The sequence below is a fragment of the Homarus americanus genome, unplaced genomic scaffold (genome assembly GCF_018991925.1).
Source record: "Homarus americanus isolate GMGI-L3 unplaced genomic scaffold, GMGI_Hamer_2.0 scaffold30768, whole genome shotgun sequence".
In the NCBI taxonomy this organism is placed as follows: domain Eukaryota; kingdom Metazoa; phylum Arthropoda; class Malacostraca; order Decapoda; family Nephropidae; genus Homarus; species Homarus americanus.
Window position 1 is genome coordinate 1,247,401 of NW_024746690.1, and position 17,309 is coordinate 1,264,709.

Sequence of the window (17,309 nt, forward strand, 5' to 3'; positions counted from 1 at the left end):
ACCTTTTGGTATTATATCTTAGTGAACCTGAGACTAGGGTACCGGGTGGAGGTGTAGGTGTTCAGCCACCACACCACACCTCGCTGTTACCGTCTCACTGTGGTCCTCAGTGTTGGCAATACTAAGCCTTGGAGAGCGGCTAACATCTTCACTGGTAATGTTCACAGTCAGCAACATAGAGGACGGTGCTGTTGTTGCAGAGTTCACTGGCGGCGATGTGTCGCTCGCCGGGCGGAGAGACACGTGGTTCCCAGCCCAGGCGGTGACTGAATAAACATACGCACTTAGATCATTGAGGGAAGTGGCAGTTCGCGCCATCTGTTAGCAGCTGTTGTTACTAGATTAACTCAATGAAGAATATCGACCTGCTGTCGGTAGTCATGTTGCTGGCAGTGTTGCCCTCAGAGGTCATTCACCTATGACCTGGCGGTGGCCGCGGGTCATGTCGGTAGGCAGCCATGGTGGCGACCGTGTGCTTGTGGCCGCGGTGGTCAGTGTCGAAGGCCTGCAAGAGCTGGCCGGCCGCTGCCCGTCACTGGTCACCCAGGCACAACCCTCAGGACAGGCGACCGGGGGTTGGCCGAGCACCCTACGGGGCGGGGCCAGGGGCGGAGCGAAGGCGGGGCCTGCGGGCCAGCTAGCCAGTGGGCGCCTGCGCGTAGCGTCCACCACTCGACGGGGCGCGTGCGCGGGCCGGCGCGGGGCCGTGAGAGCCTCGGCGTCCCTCACGAGACATTCGCGTGTGGGCCTCCCCGGCGTGCGGAGGCGCCGGGAACCTTGGGAGTGTTGCAGTGTTGCACAGTTGCTACCACCCACGCTGTCTCCTGCCAGGTCTGGCCGGCGACACTTGCAGATCAGTGTGTGTCAGTGGCTTAAGTCAAGACTGATCAGAATATGTGATCTTCGGTGGCCAGCATTTAGGCTGTGTTGCGGCCTATGGCCTCGTGTGGTAGTCCATACACCATACGTGGCCACACGGGTGGCCAGTGCCTTGGCGTCATACATCTCACAACCGCCTCACCGACTCGCCTGACAGTAAGCATTGTTTATGTGTTTCGTTTGTTATTTCAGGTTAGGTGTTGTACAGTGAGGTAGAGAGGCCACGCGGGCCGTGAAAGTCAGCAGTCTTTTGGGGAAGTAGCGCCGGCGCGCAGTGGTTATTGCGCAGGTCCGTAACACCCCCTAGTGAGCTCTCATTGGTTCTGCCAGACTCTGCTTGTTAATTGGTAGTAATTTTTGGAAATTAAACAAGTGGAGAGGATCGGTTGGCCTGGGCTACGTTCGGCAACCCCGCGTCGGCCATTTTGTATAGTGAGGGAGGCAGGTGATGGCGGAGACGGCAGCGTAGGCCTGGTGTCCGCCGCGCCGCAAGACATGTCCAGTGATGACCACCAACCCGCCCATCCACGCCCATAAATGTCCTGACACACGTCCTCGTATCAGTGTTGGTCGGGAGCCCAGCCCGCCCACCCCCTTAACCCTTTGGTAACGTCTCGTGACTGTGCATCACTCCAGCTGCGTCACCGTCGAGAATTTTCTAAACATTTCTCTGCATATTGTCAACAATCCTCGCTGGACTTGACGAGTGTTTGTGTACCATCGATCTCGTCTCTCTGTACTGGTAGTTTGTGCCGTGGTGTCATGAGCCTCGTGACGCTGTTGACCAGAAACAATACGTCATTGTTCTTATTTTACCAAACAAACAATACCTAACCTACGATACCTCTTGCAATAATAATAGTAATACAAAAAATAAAATGAAAATCACCATTAACAAAGCTGATCCTTCATGAGACTGATGTTACTCTCTCGTGTCGTGTGAGGGTTGAGGTCGCCCTCCAGTGTGAGGGTTGAGGTCGACCTCCAGTGTGAGGGTTGAGGTCGACCTCCAGTGTGACTTGGATCTCCGCGCTGGTGACGTTAACGAGGTGTTGTTCCACGTTCTGAAAACCTCTTGAGATGGTCGGTGTTCGTGGGCCTTGGGTGTCGCTCCTGCCACACACACGCACAAGTCCTTGAAGCCAGCCAGTATTCCGCAACGGAACTTGAGGTCACTTTGTCTGTTGGCGTTGGAGAGACTGTTGAAACTGTTGACCGTTGTGACTGTTAAACCGAAAGAACCGAAGTAAACTGTTGAAGCTTGTGGCCACTGTGACTACTAACAGTGGAGGCCATTGTGACTGGTAAACCTGGAGGCCATTGTGACTGGTAAACCTGGAGGCCATTGTGACTGGTAAACCTGGAGGCCATTCGTAACTGGTGAAACAAGAGGGAACTGACTGAGGATTGGTGACTGTTGATTGCTGGAGGAGGAGGTTACTGACTGCTGGAGTTAACTGGTGACTGTTCAAGCTGAGAAAGGGACTGTCATTGTTGGCCGCTCAAGCTGGATGTTGCTCGTATACGCCTGGAAGCTTCTGTACGTGTTTGTTTCTTTGTTTCTTTGGAGTTTATATATTATTTGTTATTTCTTCAGTAATTTATATAGATAGATACATATTCATATTTTCCCCTCTCCATCTTTCTCCCTAAATAAAATCATATTATTGCGTATTTTTTTTTTTTTTTTAGGATTTTATTCATATGGATATTGAAAACGGGGATAAACAGTATATATTTATCAGTATTTGATTTAATTAGAGAAAAAAAAAGAACAGTAGGAAAATATCTTGTTGTTTGAGCTGACGGGACATATAGGGAATTCCTCTCAGACGGTCATACCTATATTATAATATATTACAAGCAGAAATCAGTACCGTAGTTTAAGAAGACATGGAGGGGCTGTAACACTCATCCTATAAAGACGAAGTTAGATAAATTTAGACGTAGATTTTCTCTCTCTTTCTCTTTTGTCTCATCTCCTTCCTTCTCTCTTTCTTTACCTCTTTTTATCTCTCTCTCTCAGTCTCTTTCTTTAAACCATTGTAAATTCTCCCGACTTGTGATATCTGATATGGCATATGCATCAGAGTGAGCGGCGGAGCTGAGATTATTGTTAGATTAGGTTAGGTTAAGTTAGGTTAGGTTAGGTTAGGTTAGGTGAGGGACGACCATTATATTCCTCCTGACGGTGTATTAACAAAACAGGAAAAGCTAAAGTACAGCTGTAACTCTGTGTTCGTCGCTGCCCGGGATATTGGAGACGTGATGCTAACGTGTACTTTAGTTAAGCTATCCATATAACATCTCAATCTTAACCTAGACCTCTGTATGTATGGAGTTCTTTGAGTCTAGATTACTCCCCAATGTAGTGGACTGTATTCCTCCTTGGTATAGATATGTAGATGATGTTCTTTGTCTTTGGCCTAAAAACAGTGACCCTTTGGAATTTTTAGACAAGCTTAATAATATTGTCCCTAGTATCACATTCAAAATTGAAAGAGAAATAAGTGAATCCCTTCCATTTCTTGATATGCTTATCATGAGAAATGGCCAAAACTATAAATTTAAGGTATATAGAAAGCCCACACAGGTAGACAGTTTCATTCACTTTTTATCCAATCACCTTGAGTCTACCAAAATGTCAGTTTTTTCTGCTATGTTCCTAAGATGTCTGCGTATTTGTGACTCTGAATTTATTGACGACGAATTTAAACACATTCGTTCTATTGCACAGAAACTTGGGTACCCTTCTGTGTTTGTTGATCGTTGCTTTAAAAGGGCTAAAAATCCTTTCATTCCTCTGTAACCAGACAAGTTCCTACACTTAAGAATATTTTGACTCTGCCCTATCGTGATGAATTTGTCCCTTTAGTTCGGTCCCTCAAGCTTCTAAATATTAATGTTGTTTTCAAGTATGACTCAACCATTACCAATATGTTAATAAGAAATAGCCCAAGTTTGAATGTAAATGGAAGTGTTTATTGTATTCCATGTAGCCAATGTAATTGTAATTATGTAGGTCAGACAGGAAAAACACTGCAGCTCAGAATCAAACAACATAAGTATAATATCAGAACTGCATCTGAAAGCAGTGCCTTGTTCGTTCATGTTAGGAATAATAATCACCCCATTGCTTGGGAAAAAAGCTTAGAAGTATTCAAATCATCTTGTGTCACAGAAAGACTTCTGGTTGAAGCTAGTTTGATTAAGGAATTAAAATCAATAAACCTTAGTGATGGTCAGTTCAAAACTGATAATATGTTACATAAATTTATTTGTCAGTGGCCCAAGGTTAAAACTGCTTTGAAAACCTTTGATCTTGATGTATGACAGTTATTTTGTGGGTCCCTTTTTTCTGACCTGACCTGTCTAGTCACGTCACCACCCTTCTCTTAAGCTCCTCTACGGTTGTGTTGGTGTGGGGATTAGTGGATGTCATCATTATGACCTGACCTCATGTTTTTAGGTCACCCTGTATATTTAAGCCTCTCTCTGTCCATGTAATCTAGTTGCCTCTGAAGATGTCTTGAATAAAGACGAAAGCTAAGGTACTCCGTTGTTTCCATTTTCCCGTGTGATTTTATCAAGGTATATATGTATATATATATGTGTGTGTGTGTTATTTTTAGGTATACACGGTGAAGTTTGTATCTTAACACGGGGATATTTTTATGCCGGGTAGACACGGCATATATGTAAATGTGTGTGTGTGTGTGTGTGTGTGTGTGTCAGGACGTTGCAAACACACGCTATGCATCCCAAGTCTCGCAGTCCTCACCGATGCCTTGAGTACTTCTGCGGCGGGAGTCTTCTACGGCGGGTAGTGTTGTTAATTCCTTATCGTAACTGTTCTGTTCTGTTGTGTTCCCTTATCTTCTTGTTCTTGTTCTATATTGTAATATCAAAAGATAATCGGGATTTTCTTCTTTTTCTTATTCTTAATTTCTTCTTCTTCCTCTTCTTCATCTAATCCCTCTTCTTCTCCATCTTCTTACGCGATATTCTGCAGGCTAAAAGAAAAAAAATATCTCTCTGTCTGTCTGTCTGTCTCTCTGTCTCTCTCTGTCTGTCTGTCTCTCTCTCTCTGTCTCTCTGTCTCTCTGTCTCGTTGTATGATTCTCTCCCCCGCATTACGTAGGCAAGAAATAGAAGGTCTAGATATATAATGTGGAATTTACGGCTTCCTGATTGGTAGGGACCAGCCATAAGAAACCATAACTAATGTGTGTTTTTACCTCAAGTTATATTTTGTCTTTATTTATATATTTTTTATATAGATCAAGAAAGAAAACTTAAATTACATTGTTTTTATTTTTCTCGGGATATTTTATTTTATTTTCTTCATTAATACAAAAAAAAATAGATGAATAATATTATGAATAAAATCCTTAGGTAATTATTTTTTTATACAATATATAAATTAATATAAAATAACTCCCCATATAGCTAATCATTCATATATAGTATATTATATTATATGTTATACCATTATATAATTCCCTATTTTTTCCACTCTTATAAAAAAAAAATCCCACTATTTTTTCGATAATATAACGAGTGTATGACCACCACCGCGGCGCAGGGGAAATAATTTAAAACCTTCGCATTTTTTCCCTCAATATACACGTTCAATTGGGACACTTATATCACGCTTTACACCTCGTCTTTAATTAGTATACCTTGTGTGTGTGTGTGTTCAGGTAAATCGTGTTCGCACCTGTATAATAATTTTCACATGTTAAGTATACTGTAACTTAGCGTATTTCTTTTAAGTTGATAATCTTGCTTTGGTTGGTGATGTCATAGTTAGGTTATGATGTCATGTGGGTGCATTCTGACGTCACGAGTTTATTCTAGTGGTGCTAGTTTATTCTGGTGGTGTACTAGTTCATTCTGACGTCATTCTGGTGGTGTACTAGTTCATTCTGACGTCACTTGTTCATTCTGACGTCACTTGTTTATCACAGTGTTATTATTTCCTTCGTTGTGATGTCATTGTTTCATTATGGTGTCATGACTTCATTCCTCTTGACATCTTTATTTCATTTCTATTCCTCACTTCATTCCTTCATTCAGTTACATAGACTCACTTCATTCCCTTCGTTTACTCTCTCTGGTTTATTTCATTCCTTCTTTCACTTATCATTTCTTCCTGTTTATTATCATTATTCTTTCATTTTTATCCAAACCACAACTTTATTTCCTTGATGTAATTTCTTTCCTTATTTCTTTCATTTCTTCATTCGTTTAATTCATTTATTTCTCTTCTCTCACGTTAGTTGTCTCTTTCCTTCTATCTCCTATATTTATCATTTTATTCCTCGCCTTTATTTATCCCTATCTGTTTATGTCTCTTTTCTGATAATTTTCCGATTATCTCGTTCTTGTTTATTATCCATCGTCTATTATGTCATCCAATAATTCCGCTTTAATATGGCTAATTTTTTCCCCTTTCGCTGTAATAATAATAATAATAATAACAATAATTTCAAAACTGACAAGGCTGTAATCGTTTACCTCCCTGTATCCTGAAGACACAATAATTTACTGTAATAATTATGTAACTTTGCTGTAATAATTCTATCTCGCTTCACTGTGACTCATATAACTTTTGCAAATCTTGAATAATTTTGCGTCTGCCCTTTGATAATTTCGTGTTGGATGTAATAATTTTGTACTTAAGGTGATAATTTTGTTTCAACATTGATTTACATGTACGTGATAATTTCGTTTCTGTACTAATTATTAATAATGGTAATGTACTCAAATAATTTTTTCAACACTGGGATAATTTTGGTTTTACACATTAATTATTTTATTTTTTTGAGTCTGTACTCTTGATTTTGTCTTTAAACTCTCAACTACGGCATAGATTTGTGCTCTCATCCACGGCAAAGAGTGTGAGCTAACGGCATACACTCACATCCGCGGCATACACTCACATCCGCGGCATACACTCACATCCGCGGCATACACTCACATCCGCGGCATACACTCACATCCGCGGCATACACTCACATCCACGGCATACACTCACATCCACGGCATACACTCACATCCACGGCATACACTCACACCCACTAACATACACTCACCCACTAACATACACTCACCCACTAACATACACTCAACCACTAACATACACTCAACCACGACATACACTTCACTTTAAACTATACGTCTTATACCCTCTACAGTAATGACTCGGTTTCAATTCCTCAGTACCCTCCTTGTCCATCAGCCAGATCAGTTAACACTTCACTTTGGAATAAACACGACCATGAAAGGAGTCAGGGGAGAATACATTGTGTCTTCTGGTTCATAAGTTCATAGAAAATAGTTATTTTTTTATTTTTGGAAGTTTATTAAAAGGAAATACTTTTTGTTTTTATAAATTTGGAAGTTTTTGGTGGAAAATATATTTTTTTATTTGTATTGATAGAAGATATTGTTTATATATATTTTTATACTACCGATAACTTATATGTTTATTCTATATTCTTAGTTTATTTCTAAAGCCTTATATTGAGTATGGAAAAAATGGTATTTTTTTTATTATCACTGAAGTTGAAGAAAAAATCGCTCGGGATTTTATTGTATATAAATTTGTCTTATATAATTTACTTATGAAAAAAAAATCCAATAGTTTATTTCTATCTCAGTTTTTTCTGTCTATATATTCCTGTGTGTCTGTCTGTCTGTCTGTCTGTCTCTACAAAATATCCAAACAATTCTTCAGTATTATAAAATTTCAATAAATTATTCTACATAATATAATCATGAAACAGTAAATAAAATATTATCTAATAAGACAAACTCTATAATTGTTAACAAACCATTAAGTCAAAATATGGCTGAATACATAAATAATTCCTAAATAATTAACCGAAGGAATAATATAATAATTCATATATAATCAATCAAGGAAATAAAAAAAAATAATCAGTAGTGATAAAATAAATCCTATATATAATTATTATTAAACGTAGAATAATTATCGTCGTAATTAATCGCTTGTGAATTATATTTTTTCCAGAATTCTTTAATTTTTTTTTACAAGTTTTAGGATTAATTAGTAAAAAATCCAATTGTCTTAAATACTGTAAATATATTGCAAGACAAATGGCTTTAACTTTTCTTTTACAATTTACAAAGTATATGCTTGATATACTTTTCCCGTATAGTGTACACAGTGAAATAGAATTATACTCTCAATATATCTCTCAAGTGATATTATATAAAAGCAAATGTGTAAAATAGTGTAAAAATGTAAAACAGTGAATGAGTCTAATTTACAATGACACTGAATTGGGTAAACTAATTAATACAGGAGATAACAGTGAAAACATATAATCAATGGTATAATAATTCCTGTAACCAGTGATAGTACAGTGACTCAGGTGTAAATAAATAATTAATACAGGTGTAATTTTGTAATATCATTCTGTATTACTGAAATATTAAGAGAATATTTGTATTTTACTGAAATTTCAAAGTAGTGAGGTTTTTTTGTAAACGAAAATAAGGAAAATATATGGAGTGATTCGATTTATATTTAAATTTTCCTGATTTTCTTTAGTCATATACTCAAGAACTTAACTATAAATTCTCCTACTTTAGTCATATTGTAAAAAAAAATATTAAGAAGCGTAAAAAAACAGTAAAAAATAAGGACAAAAATAATTGAGTATTTAAATCATAAAAAGGGAACATTTTCACCAGAACAATTCGGTATAATTATTTTCCTTCAAGTTATGTTACAGAATTATATCACTTGAATATAAACCAAGAGAGTTATTACGTCACGACCTTACGAAAGTGTTACCTTACGGGTTGTAAATTAATTAACACAGATGAAGTTCCGTAAAATGAATGAAAATTTTTTTTTCCCGATAATGAATGAAAAAAACCCCCAATAAATCCCGAAATGAATAACATGTACAAAGGCGATGAGAGAAAACTATACCAATAATATTTTAAGTAGAAATATACATCATGAAAATAATCTACTCCTTTGTGAACCACCCTGTATAATCTCAAAGTAAATAAACACGTGTTCTCTCTCTACATATGTGTGCTGTAACTACATAAATGCTCTAGAAATGAATAAATATATGTCCAATACCCAAACACAATACATGGTAAATTACATATACTACATATGTTCTGGAAATACATACATATGTGTTCTATAATACACACACACACACACACACACACACACACACACACACAGCCTCGCGTTCCATGGCCTGACACATAGGCTTTAATACACCTTATAATTAACAACTATTGATTACCGCCTCTGATACGCTTTGCTTCTCTGTTTTAAAATGACACTTTCTATCTGTTTGTTTCTCTGGTGTTTTAACATATATGGTTTTCCTATGTGTGTTTATTTTTACACATATAGGCTATATATATATCGTGGTTATGGATTTTAGTGAAGGAGGTTAGGTTAGGTTTGTGGTGTTAGGTTAGGTTAGGTTTGTGGTGTTAGGTTAGGTTAGGTTTGTGTTTGTGGGTTTGTGTTTCTGTTTTTTTTCTGTGTTTGGGATTTTTTCTGGTTTTGTTTTTGGTTCTGTTTGTTTTTTTCTTCTCTCTCTCTCTCTCTCTCTCTCTCTCTCTCTCTCTCTCTCTCTATCTCTCTCTCTCTCTCTCTCTCTCCATATTGTATAATCTTTCTCTCAATTTATCTTTATATCTCACTTATTCTCTCTTTCATTTTATCTATCTCTCTATCTCTTATCTCTCTCTCTCTCTCACCAGAAAAAAATGACAATAACGTGATAATAATGTTATTGACCAGGTTATTACACTTACAAGTGACACCGATCGTTATTGCAACAACCGTTTTTTTCTCTTATTTAAATAGGTCATTAATCTTACTAATTAGAGGACGAACAGCGCCAGTGTAAGTGCAGTGTATATACCTCTGTCGTCCTGGGAAGAAAAAATAACTTTGATATTTTTAAGAGGAAAATAACGCGAAAATTAATTGATATTTTGGGGCTTAAGGGATTTAAATTTTTTTGGTCACTATTATTATTATATTTTCACTATCACCATCATCACCATCACCATCACTATCACCATCATCACCATCACTATCATCACCATCACCATCACTATCACCATCACTATCACACTATCACTATCACCATCATCACCATCACCATCACTATCACCATACTAGTGAACCATATATAATAGTAAACTACCACATAATACTACTACTATTAATACTACTAATGATGGTGTTGATAGTGACGATATAGTGTTGATTATAAGAAATGATGATAATAGTGCCATACAGGTGATAGTGTTAATTACAGTGTTATAGATGACGATAGTGATGAAGCATAGTAAACGATGGTGACGCTATAATGATGACGAAAATAGTGACATAATATTAATAATGGTGACAAGTGATGCGTTAGTTAATACCTATAAACGCGATAGGTATTTTGTTATAGGTTTCTTTGTATAAAATTAACGATCAACACACACTATACTGTCTGGTTGAGGTGACTTGTAGTTGTGGTTGAGGTGAATTGTGGTTGCTTTGTGATGGTTATGAGGGATGGTGATTGTGGTTATGCTGGTAGTTGTATCTGTGCTGGTGTATGGTTACATGATGGTGGTGATGTGAATAGTGGTAGTAGTGGTTGGTGATGCTGCGGGGGGGGGAGGATTGTGGTAGTGTTGTCGCTGTGGAATTGTGGTAGCGTTGTGGTTGTTGTGGTGGTTGGTGAAAATGGTGTTTAAATAGGATATATATGGTGTTAACATTCCTATGGTAGAAGTGATAATGGTAGCAGTTCATGAATTTTTACATATACAGTGATAACACCATATTTTTGTCCTGCTCACTATCATACAACCAATGTCACCATCATATTGTTAATGGTGATGCTGGGAATATAATGAGTGCAGTATCATGTTATCTTGACTATAGTTCACCATCTGGCTATGTTTTACACGTGATGGTGACATAATCATCACCAGGTATAGTGAGTTAGATGGTAATATTATAGTATCTGGTTGAATCAAGTCTACGCTTCCTGTCCCTGTGAAGCTCTTGTGTGTGTGTGTGTGTGTCTGTGTGTGTGTGTGTGTGTGATGCGCAGTGATGGGTGCGCGTTGGTTCCTGCGCTGTGGGAGGTAGTATAATGGGTGGTGGTGCGCTGTGTGTGTGTGTGTTAAGGGGTGGGTGCGTTGCGCTATGGATGCTGCGTTGAGACGTCACTGTATCAGAGTGATCCTGCGCTGTGAGAGAAGGGGGAGGATACACACACACACACACACACACACACCCAGACCCAGTGAAGGTGATGTTAATTTAGTGGGAGGGTAGAGAGGAATGCAAGGACTAGAGACAGCACTGTGTAGGGGAGGCTGGTCGACTGCGGTGGTGTGGCGGCTGGAGAGAGAGAGAGTGAGAGAGAGAGAGTGATAGAGAGAGAGATACAGACACACACACACACATACACACATATACACACACGTACTTACACCCACAAGCAAGCAAGCACGCGGGGAAATACACAGCAACAGCAAGCAGTACTACCACGACGATAGACTGACACAGACTAACAATTGTAACTCAGTCTATAGTCAGTAAGAGACAGAAATAACCCTACCATCACTGACTCTCACTCAGCCATCAACGGAGAGCATTTACTACAGGTTGTGACGATAGGGACTTAGTCAAAAAAAAACAGAGGCCGCAACTCTACCATCACACACCACAGCTTCCCTCCTCTACCACCGCACAACATCAGTGGTGACAACAATAACAAGATAGTGACAACATGGAGAGTTTTAGATATATTTAAGCAACGGTGAGAGCTGAAAAAAATATATACAGTACAGTGCGAACACGGAAGCCAACAGCATGTGTACAACGGAAGCAACAATAACAGTGCCCCCAACAAGAGGATATATAGTGCCAACAGAAGGAATATTGACAACGGTAACAACAGAAACAACAGTGCCTACAAGAAGAGAAGTAATATAGTAAACTACCAACTTCAACGGTGCCAACAGAAAACAACGGACATAGGCAACAACAGAAACGAACGGGGGACAAACAACAGTGCAAGCAACGTCAACAACGGCAAAAAACAGGTACAAAATTCATTACATAAACAGACGATTAATATAACAGTGAGGACAATTAGGACAATCAACGGGTAACAAACAGACGTAATCTATTAACAGTAAACAGTAGTGGATTATAATGCTTTGAATACCATAGTTAGCTCCGTTATCTGCCAACATACCATCACCATAACGCTACCATGATCCATACTATACCAACATTATATTAGCACTATACTCTGTTATAAACCATTACCATTGTTATATCATATCTACCATTGATTATACCACTACCATGATACGAATAAATATCATCTTTATTATCATGGTACCATCTCTAAACAATCATGGCACCATTCCTTATCACTCTAACCACCATATCACCATCACCACCCTCCCTTACCACCATACTACCATCTTTTACCATCATGCCACCATTCCTTACCACCATAACCGGTGCTGGCACAGAGTCGCGAACATCTTCCCCACTGAGGCTCGTATTTCAGACCTCGCCATCACTAGACACTGAGGGGTGACGGGTGAGGAGGATGCTACTTCACTACTGCTACTGCTTCTTATGATGCTCCTTCTCCTCCTCCTCCTCCTCCTCCTCCTCCTCCTCCGCCTCCTTTGCTACCTCACTTACCCTTTGTTGTTGATGCTGCTAATTATTGCTGCTACTTGGTGTTACTTGCTAATTGGTGTTACGTAGTTTTGATTCCGTCTTTAGTCTTTCTTGATTATTTATTTTTCTCTTCTGTTACTGTTGTTCTTGTTCATTGTTACTTATTCTTGTGTACTTTATTGTTCCGTGTGTTTCTGTTACTTGTTCCTGTATTTATTATTGTTACGTGTTTCTATCTGTCTCTGTTTCTTTGTTACTTACGTCTCTTCTCTTCTCTTCTATTCTCTTCTTCTCCTTATGTATCTCCTTTAGTTATCTTCTGTGCTACTTGTGTTCCATTTTATCTTACACTCTTCCTATCTCTTTCTCTCTATCTCTCTCTCTCTCTTTCTTTCTTTTGCTACCCCTCTTACACGTTTAGTTATTCTCTTTCATCATCTACACCACCCACCCTCCTTCCTCCTCCTACCTCCTCCTCTTTTTCTTCCTCCCCCCTCCCCTCCCCCTCCCCCTCCCCTCCCTTCCCTCCCTCCTCCCCCCCCCACAACGCTGAAACAACACATGTTACTCCCGCTACTATACATACATACATACATACATACATACATACATACATACATACATATACATACATACATACATACATACATATTGGAGTTACTTATGATAACTCCTCTCGTCTAATGTCACATCATGGCTATTGATTGAACTATTATTATTGTTATTATTATTGCTATTACTGCAGTTGCTAGTTCTGGGAAGAGTATAAAGGATTGTTTTAACTCGTGTCTAAGAGTTGTTTTAGTGGGTTTTTTTTTTTATTTAAGTTTTGGGTTTAAATTGGTTTAGGAAATTGTGTTTAATTATGATTTTTGGATAATTATAAATACACTAAAATTATAATTGAGATAAAATAAAACTTCTTCATTTATTTATATTTGCTATTTAATACATAGTAAATCTGTCTATTGAAGAACATAACAACGGGAGAATATTTTTAGTAGTTATTAAACCAAGGATTATGTTATGTGTTAGTGTGTTATTGTGTTATATTTCACATTATAAAATTGTAAGAAAAATTATTTAAAATTCTGATGATATTATTTTAGCGGATTTTCTTCTTAGTCAACAATCGAGGTTATTTTTTTGAGTGAACCGACTATTTTATGGTAGTGGTGTGTTATGGTAGTGGTGTGTTATGGTAGTGTGGTGTGTTATGGTAGTGGTGTGTTATGGTAGTGTGTGTATATGGTGTGGTGTGTTATGGTAGTGTGGTGTGTTATGTAGTGTGGGTGTGTAGTGTGGTGTGTTATGGTAGTGGTGTGTTATGGTAGTGGTGTGTTATGGTAGTGTGGTGTGTTATGGTAGTGTGGTGTGTTATGGTAGTGGTGTGTTATGGTAGTGGTGGTGTGTTATGGTAGTGGTGTGTTATGGTAGTGTGGTGTGTTATGGTAGTGTGGTGAGTTAGTGTGGTGAGTTATGGTAGTGTGGTGAGTTATGGTAGTGGTGGTGGAGTTATGGTAGGTGAGTTATGGTAGTGGTGTGTTATGGTAGTGGTGTGGTAGTGTGGTGAGTTATGGTAGTGGTGTGTGTGCGGTGGTTATGTGTTAGTGTGATGAGTTATGGTAGTGTGTGTTATGGTAGTGTGGTGAGTTATGGTAGTGTGGTGAGTTATGGTAGTAGTGTGTGTAGTGTTGTGTTATGGTAGTGTGGTGTGTTATGGTAGTGTGGTGTGTTATGGTAGTGTGGTGAGTTATGGTAGTGTGGTGTGTTATGGTAGTGTGGTGTGTTATGGTAGTGGTGTGTTATGGTAGTGGTGTGTTATGGTAGTGTGGTGTGTAATGGTAGTGAAAATAAACACCAATAGAGTCATGGGGATAAAGATGAGGAAGGATCTTACTATAGTTTGTAAATTAAAGGAGGAATTCACTCAATTATCTACTATATAATGTTACTTTGATGATGTTAAATTGATGTAATGACTTGCCTTTCAATGTTAATTCTGAGGTGAAGTGTTTGGATCCTATTTCAACATCGAGGTTAGGTTAGGTTAGGTTTTGGTTAGTGGATGTTGATGAAGGTGACAGAGTGATGGTAGTGGTGATGTTTGTGGGTTTGAGGAGAGGAGGGGAGAGGAGAGGAGAGGAGAGGAGGGCCCCAAGCTACCGGTCCACTACCACCGCTACCGCTACCACCACTACCACCACCACCACCACCACCACCGACTCGGCTTATTCTGAGAGCTGACTTTGTGGGCGATATTGTCCTTGAGAGCCGCTAGTAAGATCGAGGACAAGAGCTGTAGTTGTAGGAGAGGAGAAAAAAAGTTGGTGCAGTAGTGGTGGATGAGGAACAGGAGTAGGAGGAAGATAAGTGAGAGAGAGAGAGAGAGTGGGAGGATAGTAGGGGAGAGAGCGTAGGGGAGTGGTGACTGAGGGAGAGGAAGGGAGAGAGAGAGAGGAAAGGAGAGAGGGGGAGGGAGAGAGAGAGAGAGAGAGAGAGAGAGAGAGAGAGAGAGAGAGAGAGAGAGAGAGGAGGCCTGATCCCGACTGCTCGCCGCGTTGCGCTTTAGACAGCAAAACATAACTCCAACAAGCGGCTCCTCATTCAGTTTCTCAGGCGTTCTATAGCTGGCTGAGGAGGTATGCATGAAGTAAAGACTCTATAGGCTGAGGTAGAGGAGGCCATGAAGTAAAGACTCTATAGCTGGCTGGGAGGAGGAGGCCATAAAGACTCTATATCTGGCTGGGAGGTAGAGGAGGCCATGAAGTAAAGACTCTATAGCTGGCTGGGAGGTAGAGGAGGCCATGAAGGCTGGCTGGGAGGCAGAGGAGGCCATGGCTAAAGACTCTAGCTAGCTGGGAGGTTGAGGAGGCTTGAAGTAAAGACTCTATAGCTGGCTGGGAGGTAGAGGAGGCCATGAAGTAAAGACTCTATAGCTGGCTGGGAGGTAGAGGAGGCCATGAAGCAAAGACTCTATAGCTGGCTGGGAGGCAGAGGAGGCCATGAAGTAAAGACTCTATAGCTAGCTGGGAGGTAGAGGAGGCCATGAAGTAAAGACTCTATAGCTAAAGGAGGCCATGAAGTAAAGACTCTATAGCTAGCTGGGAGGCAGAGGAGGCCATGAAGTAAAGACTCTATAGCTGGGAGCTGGCTGGGAGGTAGAGGAGGCCATGAAGTAAAGACTCTATAGCTGGCTGGGAGGTAGAGGAGGCCTAAAGACTTATAGCTGGCTGGGAGGTAGAGGAGGCCATGAAGTAAAGACTCTATAGCTGGCTGGGAGGTAGAGGAGACCATGAAGGTGTCCCGTAATCACCAATCTTTACCTGATAATTACGTCATAATATCTAATCCACTTTACCTTAGCGATCGTGATATGTGGGGATGGAAAATATGAAACCACCTTCACTGCCCTCCGTTTATTGAGCGATTTTTAAGGTATTATTATATTCTTCTTAGCACCTGGAGAGAGAGAGAGAGAGAGAGAGAGAGAGAGAGAGAGAGAGAGAGAGAGAGCAGTGTTTATGGTCCGTCCTGTCGAGTGAAACTGATACAGGAGAGGTGGTCAGCATCTCACCTGACGTAATTAGGGAGTGGGGAGGCTGAACACCGTCTTAACAGGAGTTCACCTCACACTCCCTCACCTGCCCTCTCATGCCCTCTTGGGGGATGGAGGAAAGATGAGGTGGTGAGATAGAGAGAGAAAGAGAGAGAGAGAGAGAGAGGGGGAGGTGATAGTGGTGGTGGTAGTGTAGGAGGGAGGTAGAGAAGGAGAGGGTGAAGATAGTAGGGTAGAGAGAGGATGGTGATGGTGGTGGTAGTGGTGTGGAGAGAGAGCATCCAGGTGAGCGAGGCAGATACAATCAACAAGACGGGAATAGAAAAATACTTGTAAGTTTTAGTTAAATTTTTTTACCTGTGCTGGGGAACTTTCTTGTGATGAGCATGTTGTGTTGGTGTAGTGTTGGTGATGGTGTTGTGTTGGTGTAGTGTTGTGTTGTGATGATGCTGTGTCGTGTACAGTAGGTGTTGTGATGGTGTTGTGTTTTGTGGTGATGTAGTGTTGTTTAGTGATGGTGTTGTGAAATATAATTGTTAAAAAAGTGTAGGTGTTGTAAAGTGTATATGCTTTCAAGTGTATTATATGTTAAGTGTATAGAAACCCTCATGTAAATACAGTATATTATAACCCGTATATATACACCCCTAAAAATATAGAAACTAAATAGGCATTATAAAGTATAAGTAACCTCATTTAAGTGCCCTTAAGAATAAAGTAATGTAGATGAACCAAGTGTTGTTAAATATATATAGTATATCATTCTTCACTATTAACACTGTATCTTATAAAACTATAGTGAGAAATATTCCTTTTAACTTTACTACATAACCTGGAAATAACTCCAACGAATTATATAACCTTTATAAGAAAAACAAAGGTAAGATTTTTTCCCTTATCAAATCGTATCAAATATTATGAACAAATTCGAAATAAAAGTAAAAATAATCGTAATAGTCGCCTGATAAGTTTAAATACACATTATTAAGGACGATATCGTAATGAAATGACAATTGAGTTCAAGTGACAATTCGCGCAGGACGAGAGGATTTTGTTTTGTCATTTATTCTTTCAGGTGTTTTTTTTTCTTTTTTTTTATGGAACTTATTGTGTGTGTCTGTGTTATTATTATGTCCACTA

At 39.5% G+C, this 17,309-nt stretch overlaps 1 protein-coding gene across 6 annotated transcripts in view; it reads left to right on the top strand.

The window, feature by feature from the left end:
- The first annotated feature begins 698 nt into the window (after positions 1-698).
- The window catches only part of LOC121879395, a 355,762-nt gene continuing 339,151 nt past the window's right edge, over positions 699-17,309 (top strand). For 2 of the 6 annotated variants that reach the window (XR_006091321.1, XM_042386017.1), the window contains exon 1: positions 716-1,035. Coding sequence is in view for 3 of the 6 variants with exons in the window: in XM_042386017.1 (XP_042241951.1) it covers positions 937-1,035 (99 nt within the window). In the remaining 3 variants the exon portion in view is untranslated. Of the gene's footprint in view, positions 1,036-1,180; positions 2,420-11,169; positions 12,013-17,309 lie in introns of those variants that run through there. The other 4 variants (XR_006091322.1, XM_042386016.1, XM_042386014.1 and 1 more) reach the window with 4 other exon arrangements.